Raw genomic sequence first — 10,809 nt, forward strand, 5'->3', positions numbered from 1 at the left:
TTGAAAAGTACTTGCCGTCCTGCATGGACAAGTAGTACTGCCTAAATCATAAGTAGTACCGTTAGAAACAAAATGTAAATCGAAAGAGAGAAACGAAATCAAAATGCATGAGCTCCTTCACATGCATGAATGCAGATCGAACAACGCCCGGCCTACCTTTTAAATGCAAAGTTCTCAAAAACGACAAAATGGTTGACCTTTCGACGTAGTCTTGTCCTTTTCACTTGAATTATACGTCAATGGGTGCCGCTAGCTAGCTAAGCATATTCCTGATCATCCTTTCCTATTTATCACTGTTCCTACTTCTCTCTGATCTCTCTCTCAGTCTCTCTCATACACAAACAATTATATATATATATATATATATATATATATATCCCAAATGAAGTGAGTAATGCATTTACATGTTGGGTGTTGAGTTCCCATCAAACTCGTCTCTTTCGTGAAGCCCATCAATCTATAAATATATTAATAATACCAATCTCTCTGATCCCTCTTTCTCCTCTCCTTTCCTTAACTACCACCTTCCCAACCATCTGCTAACCACACTCTTTCAATGCTCCTCTAGTCTCTTTTACGTACCCTTTTTTCCTTCTTTCCCTTATAAATACAAAACACACCTCATTTCGTTTTCTTGGTCTCGGCATTCTTCCCTCCTCCTCCTAGCTCGCTTTCTCTTCGTCTCCTCTCTGCGGGCTACATATATAGGACCTAGCTAGCACCATCTCCCATGGCTCCAACTTCTTCTTTCAACCAAAGCTCGAAGACAGTCTGCGTCATGGACGCGTCTGGTCGCCTGGGATCCGCCCTAGTACAACGCCTCTTGCATCGAGGCTACACTGTCCACGCTGCAGTCCAAAACCATGGTTCCTCTTTCTTCTTCTTCGATTATGCTACCTGATCTTTTCTTTCCTCAAAATCCAATATTTTATGTGTGATATTCATATGCTTCTGATTTATATGTGGTTTTTGTTTTTTATGAGTAGAAAGCATCTGTTCAACATTAATTACTATTGGGGGGTCGGCTGTCAGATTCTTATAATATATTTTTTTTAACTATTTATTATATGTTTATTTATGCTGTACGTGCAAAATGACAAATGATTCTGACGTGATCGTCTGTTTGGGGGTGATGATCAGGTGAAATATTGATGCAATCATTAGAAGGGGTAGCTGGTGATCATAAGAAATTGAGGGTTTTTCATTCAGATCATCTGGACTACCACAGCATAATGGATGCCTTGAAGGGATGCTCTGGATTATTTTACTGCTTTGAGCCTCCCCCGGACCAGCCCACTTATGATGTATGCATCATTATTTCATGCTATTGATCTTTTTGGTGACTAATTGAGTTGAAGAGAGATAGATATATACATGAATTCGGTTTTACCGTATTTATTGTTCGAAAAATCCACTCCAATTCATATGTCAATCTGTCTCCCAAGATCTTCAAATTCATATCTGAACATAAAGAAATCATTTTTCGGATTTTGATGCTAGATCTAAACGATGATGCAATTAAATTATACGAAACAAGTGATATCTATAAATATGTTAGGACTGTGTATATATATATATATATATATATATATATAAGCCACACATATAGATAATAGTTGATGAATTAGGTTAAAAATTCCAAATAAATGAGAGAGAGAAAGAGAGCAGTAAGGAAACAGGTATATAGGTAGCTGTAGTCTGCATATGGAAATGAATGAACAAGTGGGAGTGTTTGGTGCAGGAATTAATGGCAGAGGAGGAAGTAAGAGCAGCTCATAATGTGTTGGAAGCATGTGCACAAACAGAGAGCATAGACAAAGTGGTATTTACCTCTTCTATCACTGCTGTTATCTGGAGAGATGCCCGTAATTCCATGCCCTCTGATTTTGATGAAACACATTGGAGCGACATTAATCTTTGTAGAAAGTTTAAAGTACGTCTTCCTCTAACTAGCATTCATTTTTACCAATCTTTTAGTTATTATTATCCCAATGAATGAGCCAGCTTGTGCTCGCTCTACATTTTTACTAATTTTGTACGTTCACTAAGTTTTCCGTTTTTCTTTTTAGCTCGTTACAAAAAAATTTACAAAAGTAAATTTATAAATTAATGTGATTTGATATGATACGTTAGATTGTAAAGATATTTTTATTGTAAAGTAGATATAACATATCATATGAAACTATATCAGTTTATTAATTTATTTTTGTCAAATTTCTTTGCGACTGTAACAACTTTTTTTTTATTTTTCATTCTCACCTTCCAAGCTGGATTTAATTCGCTTTTTTTTTAGGAAGTCTCATGGCTCCATGTGAGCTCAAAACTTGCTATTTTTTTCACATGTTTCAATCTTGATCCATTTTTAGTGGAAGTTTTGTCTTAAACAAAGTGAAGTGGCTTCTATATTATTATTTTTTATTTAGTAGTATTTTCTTTCAACTAATAAAAAGTCTTAATGTTTGCTTTAAAAAAACACTACTTCAAGACTTTCGTTTTCATATTTTTGAAAGATAATTTCTATAGTATAGAATGCGAGAGATAGATAGATACATGAAATGTATCGTCTTAAAACATTTATATATTTGATGTAAGACTTACTTCTTGTGCCTATATATCTCCCACTCAAGATTTTAAAACTTAACCATAAACTCCAATTATGCTTATAATTAGTCACAACCTAATTAAATAACATCATTTTGTTGTGCTCGCGAATCAATCCAATTTTCTCTGAATTCATTGGATGAATTAATAAAAAGAAAAAATCATGAATATGATCAGTTGTGGCATGCTCTAGCAAAAACCTTAGCCGAGAAGACAGCGTGGGCTCTGGCCATGGATAGAGGCGTGAACATGGTCTCCATTAACGGAGGGCTCCTCATGGGTTCTGATGATCTTACAATCACAAACCCTTATTTGAAAGGAGCGGCTGAGATGTACGAAGATGGCGTATTCGTAACTGTTGATCTCAGGTTCATCGTGGATGCCCACGTATGCGTCTTCGAAGACACGTCAGCATATGGAAGATACCTGTGCTTTAACCAAGTCATCACTTGCAACAAAGATGCCCTTAAGCTTGCTCACATGTTATTGCCACCCTCCAAATCTTCGCCTCCTCCAAGGTTAGCAAATGACATATATATTATATAATTTCAAGACCTTGAGTCTTTTTTCTTGGATTTTGCCCTGAAAATATATCAACACTAGTACTGTTAATTCCTTTCTAGTAAGATAAAATGATTGTTTTCAAAGGGAAAAAGAGAATATTTTGCACCCTTAAACTATCAAGAGTTTAGTTATTTTTCGCACATCAAACTTTCAAACCAAACACATTCCCCCCTCCGACTGCCAAAAGCTCATAAATAATACTCTTGTCGGCCAATTCCATATGTTAAAATACATGTAAATAGCTAGGTGACATTGTAAACCATCGATCTAGGGTACTGCGCGCATATAGATTGTAACCCCTTTTTAAGTTAGGTATATATGTAACGTACGTGTATGTTTTGGTACAGAGTATGAACGTATAATTTGAAAGTGTAGAATATATTCATCTAAGGGAAGAATGTTAAAGTGCAATCTCTATTGCCAGTAAAATTATTTATTTTTTAACACTTAATTAAAATTTTACGTATATCTGCATGTGTCTTATACTACTCGTAACATTCACTAATTAAGACCATTGATGTGATAAATATTGATATATCTGTCACATCAATATAAAAAAAATATATATATATATTAGCTTGACTATGATCTATAGTGTTATAAATCAGAGTTATTAATTAGATGAGTATTGGCTTAGAATTTTGAGATTTTTTCCATTCACATGAGCTTATTTGAAGGCCCTTGCAATTAATTAGTGTTATATGAAAGGCACTGATGATATAGTTTTACCTCAAAAAGAGACAACATGAAGAGATTGAAACAAAATTGATATCTGCTTTATGAGACATGATAAGGCTTAATTAGCTTAGAAGATTGTTCTACAACATATATAGGGAGGACAGCACTAATGATAATTATGTCGATCATTTAAACATGAGTTTACAAGAGATTTGAATACGAGATCCAAAATTGCATGGCGCACGTACGGGATCCGGCCATGTAAGCAGACCCAGCTAGCTAGCTCACATGTTTACACGGGTCCCGTGCGGTAAACAGAATTCTAGGAGATCTCTATTTCGAGACGCGGTATGCCTTGATCCGATGCTTGGTGATATAGACCATAGGGTTAGCACACCTACATATATATATGATTGCTATGTTGATTATTGTAAGCACTTTACTCCAACATAGAAAGTAACATTTTAATCTATTTCTCAAGTTATTTTTTGTTTTTCAGCTTGGAGGATACAAAAGTCTATCAGCAGAGGATAAGCAACAAGAAACTGAACAAATTAATGGTGGGTTTGACCTAAAAGTGGCCATAATGCAGTTTGATTGATTGCAGCCTCAAAATGAAGCTGATGCCATCATCATGTGTTTCTAGATCTCTCTCTATTTTTTGTTGTTTCAGGCTAATTTCAATGATTTACAAAAATTACTCCCACAATTGTATATTTATTCCCATGAATTTTTCTTAGAGTCCATGCATGCCATTGCATGGAAAGGTAGTATTTCAGATTAAATATAGAAAATTGATGAATGAAATTTCGCAATGTTTGAAAGGGAAAATAGTAAATATATTTACAATTTTATTTTTTAAAATTCTAAACACATCGATCGCTGATATATATGATAAACCTGTAACATCAGCTTACATAAAATAACTTGCAGTATATACGCTTTAAATTAATAAGCAATAGAAATTTATATTTACTAAGAAAACTAATAGCCAGGTACCTCTATTTTTATCCTGCTCGGAGTATTGTCCAAAAGATAATTTTTCAAATAAGCAAAATTCATTAGTTTTAGGTATTAATTAATTAATACCTCAAAAACGAACTCCAAGATAGTGTCCACCGGATTACAAGGAATTGAGAGAAAAATAATAAATGAGAGAATGAAAAGAAAATTGGATCACTACAAGAATTGGATCACTAAGAAATAAGGGTATTTGCTGCGGTCTAAACTCGTAGCAAAAGGTCACAAAATCGCGGGTTCCTTGACCTATAATATTTTGTACCTCTTCATTCTGAATACAATAAATGAAACTTTTATCATCAAGAGAAAATAGGGCTTTAAAACACTTCCACTTGATGGAGAAGAATTTATTAAAACAGCATTTCCTAACAACAAACTGTAAATAAATCGAGACTCTTGTAAACTCGATTCAAGTTTAATTCATTTACTAAATAATCAAGTTTGACCACAAATTTAAACTAATTCTTCCAACGGGTAAAACTCGTATAAACTCGATTTTTTTACCCATCAAAACTGTTATATAAAACTATCTATATGAAATCTTCTTTTTTTATTGGTAAGAAATCTTCATTAGAGATTGCAAAAGGCGCAATCAAATATATATTTTTATAAATTTAAAATTGGATAGTTTAAATTTATAGATAGTCATAAAATAGAAGTAATATAGTTTATTACCCAACTAAGAAGTCTCGTCAATTCTTCCCACAATGACCTTCTTTTTGCATCAATATTAGAGTCATTGACTCATGCGAAAGCCCACTGGAAACCATCATTTACATTCTCAAAGGAGCAAGCCATATATAGTGAATTCACCCACACAGTCCTCTAATTTTTGCAGCATGATCAGTGCAACAGGTGGGGCTTTCAACGTAGGAGCAGACTGCGCAACAAGTGATTTCAATGACGAGAGAGCCACTGTCCACCGGTGAGACACAGAACGATGCATCAGCCCTCTCTAGGTTGCATCCCACCACCACGGTCGTGAAGGTGTCATCCTTGGTGCTGGTGGTGGAGATATCTCAAGTCCCTGCAGAGAAGATGATGGGAGGTTCGTCGGTAGGGTTGGAGCACAGCGGGAAGCCACAGAAACTCCAATCGATGACCTCTGGGTAGTCGAGTGACCTCCAAGCCATGCAAGAAGTCATATCAGCACCGAAACATTTTCTGGTTGCTAAGAAATCACATCCTGTCAACTTAGACAGTGTGGGAGGCTTGGGTAACTTAGAGGAGGCCAACTCAAACAGGGCTATGGTTGTTTTCGAGGCTACAAGGGGAGAGGAAATGATGGTTGAAAGGCGGGTGGACGCAGAAACGGGCAGGTCCTCTGTTGAGGGGGCAGAACCTAATCCATTGAACTCGTTTCATCCAAGGGTGTTAGATTGGGTAATTCGGAAAGCCATAGAGATCAAGCATTGTGTGGGGATAACATGCGAGGGTTTTGAAAATGAATTTTCGGCGTTACTTATAGCTATTGAAGTTGGAGGTGCGCAATCTAACGCAGATCATTCTCTTAATTTGGATTAAAATAAATAAATAAATAAGAAGAAGAAGAAGAAGAAAAGAGAGAAAGAGAACTCAAAAGACTCACATGGGCTATGAATGATGATGGAGGGGAGAAGAGGCATCTTAAGGGATGGGTAACGACGAATCCTATATGAAGCCAAAAATAATATCTTGGAACGTAAGGGGGCCGGATGAGCACAGCAAACGGCTCCAAGTTAAAAATTTACTTCGTCAATGGCAAGGTGATATCATTTGCTTATAGGAGACCATGCTAGAATTTATTACACGAAAAATAGTTCAAAGTTTGTGGAGGGGACATCATGTTGGGTGGTCGTATCTACCTTCTAAAGGAGCATTTGGGATTATGTTGTTCTTATTATGTTTGACAAAAGGATGGTGGAAAGGTTAGATGACTGTGTGGGTGAATTCACTGTGGCTTGCTCCTTTGAGAATGTAGAGGATGGTTTCCATTGGGTTTCTTAGGAGTCTACGGCCCTAATATTGATATGGAAAGAAGATCATTCTGGTAAGAACTGGCGAGACTTCTTAGTTGGTGGGAGTTACCAAGTTGCATAGGGGGCTGACTTCAATGTCTCTCGTTTCCCGAGTGAGAGATCAGGTGTGTCCCACATCACACCCGTTATGAGGGATTTTTCTGACTTCATTTCAAAATAGGCACTTATGGATATGCCATTAAACGAGAGGTTCGTACACTTGGTCTAACACTCGTGAACTCTCATCCTGGTCAAGAATTGATTGATTTTTGCTAACTCCAATGGGAGTTACATTTTCCGGATGTAACTCAAAGAAGACTACCTAGAGTATGCTTAGATCACTTCTCCATCCTCATAAACTGTGGAGGCATCCAAAGAGGCATAAAGTTTTTTAAATTTGAAAATATATGGCTTAAATCTAACGATTTTGTAGATAGGGTACAACAATGGTGGTCTTCTTATGATTTCCAAGGCTATCCAAGCTTCATAATGTCAAAAAAGCTAAAAGTTCTGAAACAAGATTTAAAGCAATGAAATGAACAAGCCTTTGGCAATGTAACTCTACAGCGACATTCACTTCTAGAAAGCTACAGGGTCTGGAGGGTGAGGAAGAGACTAGAACTCTTTCTACATCCAAAAAAAAACTCACAAGAATCAGATAGTTACAGAACTTGAAAGAGTCATATTGATGGAAGAGATCTCTTAGAGATAGAAATCAAGGGCATTATGGCTCAAGGAGGGAGACAAGTGCACAAAGTTCTTCCATAGGGTGGCTAACACGCATCGGAGGAACAACGCTATTGATATGTTGATGATAGATGGAGCAGTCTCTTTAGATCAGTCAATCATCAAGAACCATATTGCACAATATTATGAATATCTCCTAGTCGAACAAGAACCATGGAGACCGATAGTAGGTGGTTTGACTTTTTCTGAACTTGATCCACATAATGCATGGTGGCTCGAGAGGCCCTTTGAAGAAGAAGAAGTACCCAAAGTCGTTCAGGGTATGGCTAGTGACAAGACCCCAAGCCCTGATGGTTTCACAATGGGCTTTTTTCAAGCTTGTTGCGAAGTGTTAAAAGGCAACCTTATGCAGGTATTTCAAGAATTCCATAATCATGCTAGTTTTGAAAAAAGTCTTAATGCTACCTTTTTAGCACTTATTCCCAAAAAGGCGGGGTCAATGGATGTTCGAGACTATCGTCCCATTAGCCTCGTGAATGGGATCTACAAGATTTTATCCAATATGCTAGCGAACCGATTGAGTATGGTGATGGACAAGTTAATTTCAAAGTCGTAAAATGCATTTGTCAAAGGCAGACAAATTCTAGATTCAGTCTTAATTACTAAGGCAGAGTTGGATGGACGACTCATATTTCGAGAATTGGGATTACTTTGCAAACTAGATATGGAAAAAGTCTATGATCATGTAAATTGGAAGTTTTTACTTTATCTACTTACAATATGTGGTTTTGGTGAGAAATGGCTGAATTGGGTAGAATTTTGCATCTCAACGGTTCGCTTTTCTATATCAGTGAATGACTCACCAGTGGGTTTTTTCAACTCCTCACGTGGCTTGAGACAGGGGGATCTGCTCTCTCCCTTCATGGAAGCACTCAACAAGATGATTATGTGCCTCGTGGAAGGTGGGTTTCTCTATAGTTTTTTCGGTGGGGAATGGTAATTATGGCTCTATCGATATTTCTCTCCTATTGTTTACGGATGATACTCTCATCTTCTACGAAACAAATCTCGAGCATATCCAATCTTTAAGGGCTCTACTTCTCTACTTCGAAGCTATCTCTGGTTTGAAAGTTAACCTCTCAAAGTCTAAACTGGTACCAGTGGTGATTGTTCCCGAAGTGGCAACTCTAGCCTCCCTCTTGGGATGTAAGGTATCTTCTCTACCCTAAAGTACTTTGGCTTACATTTGGGTGCTCCTTTTAAATCATAAATCATAACAGATTTAGAACGTAGTGATTGAGAAAGTGGAATGCTAACCGGCATCTTGGAAGAGGTGTTATTTATCTAAAGGAGTTGTAACACCACTTTACCCACAATTAAGAAAGACGTCATTTTTAGAAAATCACAGGAGTCGGAGTGCTACTACTGACCTTAACTTAAAGATTTGATTTTCTTAAAGAAGCGCCAAATACAAAGATTCCTTATAATAAATAAAGTCGTTTTGTATTGAAATACTGAAATCATAAATGAGAGGGTTGAGAAATATGTATAAAAACTTTCTCGAGAAAAATCATAACTTAAAATCTCTGCACATGATCTAAACCTCTATCACGCCTCCTTAGACCAAGTTCCATCCTGCAACTCTACCTTCAAAATATCCTAATCTAGGGTGGTTTAAAAACATAAAATAACTAAAATGAGTTGAAGACTCAGTAAAAAACTCATTATAACGTAAAGATAGTTAACCTAAGGTTTTTCATAAAATATTTCATATTGAGAATTAAAATCATGATCATTCATACGTATACTTATGACATGCATGACTTATCTTGGCTTATCTGACTTGACTTACTTATCATACTGGCCCACGCACTTAACTTTGTGTACAAGGTTGTGCACCGGCTCCACATTATGTGACCACAAGGGGAACCGCTAATAATATTCTAGCATACTATGGTGGATCACGCTTAGATTTGGGCTTGCACATCTACCCATAAATCGCATTGGTACCATGCATCTGAATGATCATCTGATTAATTGTTCTAAACTTATCTTACACTTAGATTTGAAAGGTCACGTGTCATATGCAACGTGAGATGCATGAGATGCATAATAGATACATAACTATAATATGCAAAATGAAACATGATGAATGGTGTTCTTGCAAATATCATGACATACATGGTACGTAAACACTGGCTTTCAAAACACTAGCTTTAATAATAATATATATATAACAAGCTAATATATGTTAATCCTAATTTATGATCAAACTATTTACCTCGTAACTCTAACCCGATATTTTCGGGGCGCGACTGATTTTCTTTCATGGGCTTGGCACTAGTTAGAGAGGGAAATAGATTAATTGAGAGCTTGACAGAAAACAAATGTGCGAGAGAAGAGAGAAAACTTGAGGGATGTTGTGAGAGGAATGAGGCAGTCGGCTATTGGCATGGTGAACGTGGGACACACACGGTGCTGAACTGGTTATCATGAGGTCGGCCGTTGCAGTTACAGAGATTTATGATTTTTCGCAATAACACACAGAATGGAAGATATTTATAGAGAGATTTGGGAGAGTGTGTCAGCGAGTTCGAGTTGGACTTAGTCGCTATCATTCAAGAAGATAGTTTGAATTAAAAAATATGATCTAGAAGTTCATTCAATATAGGATTGACAGTGACTAAGACTGCGTAGGAGATTTCAATAAGTGATGATTTTAAATTGAAATAAATTTCTAATAGTTGATCTTTAAATTCTAAAATAATTCTAACTCGTTCAATAAATGATAAATGAGAATTAACCTAGTTATTAAGCCTAATTAAAATTCCTAATCAATATCAATGATTTATAGTTTGTGGGCTTATCCAATATGGCACATTAAATATAATTTAGGCCGACCTTGGAATTATTGAGTCGGATCATTCCATAGGCTCACCTCGATTAAAACTACTCTTTCCAACTTACCCACCTATTTTTTGTCCTTGCTCTCACTACCAGCAAAGGTTGCCAACCATATTGAGAAGGTACAATGCGACTTTTTGTGGAGTGGTTTGGGGGACGAGGTCAAGTTTTATTTGGTTAATTGGTCAAGATTTGTACTCCAATTTCTGGAGGTAGACTGGAGATTCGTAACTTAATGAAGTTCAACCAAACTCTATTGGGTAAATAGTTGTGGCAGTATCAACACGAAAATGGGGCCTTGTAGAAGACTTATATAGATGGACAAGTTGGGGAGGCATGGGGTGGTTGGTGTTCAAAT

At 36.6% G+C, this 10,809-nt stretch overlaps 1 protein-coding gene across 1 annotated transcript; it reads left to right on the forward strand.

The window, feature by feature from the left end:
* The first annotated feature begins 606 nt into the window (after window positions 1–606).
* On the forward strand, window positions 607–4,667 carry LOC121258428 (cinnamoyl-CoA reductase-like SNL6). The gene is made up of 5 exons (XM_041159938.1): window positions 607–866; window positions 1,141–1,304; window positions 1,742–1,933; window positions 2,779–3,119; window positions 4,343–4,667. Exons 1-5 carry the CDS (start codon window positions 731–733, stop codon window positions 4,416–4,418), a joined length of 909 nt encoding a protein of 302 aa, XP_041015872.1. The 5' UTR covers window positions 607–730; the 3' UTR covers window positions 4,419–4,667.
* The last annotated feature ends 6,142 nt before the right edge of the window (window positions 4,668–10,809 follow it).

The sequence above is a fragment of the Juglans microcarpa x Juglans regia genome, chromosome 3S (genome assembly GCF_004785595.1).
Source record: "Juglans microcarpa x Juglans regia isolate MS1-56 chromosome 3S, Jm3101_v1.0, whole genome shotgun sequence".
Lineage (NCBI taxonomy): Eukaryota > Viridiplantae > Streptophyta > Magnoliopsida > Fagales > Juglandaceae > Juglans > Juglans microcarpa x Juglans regia.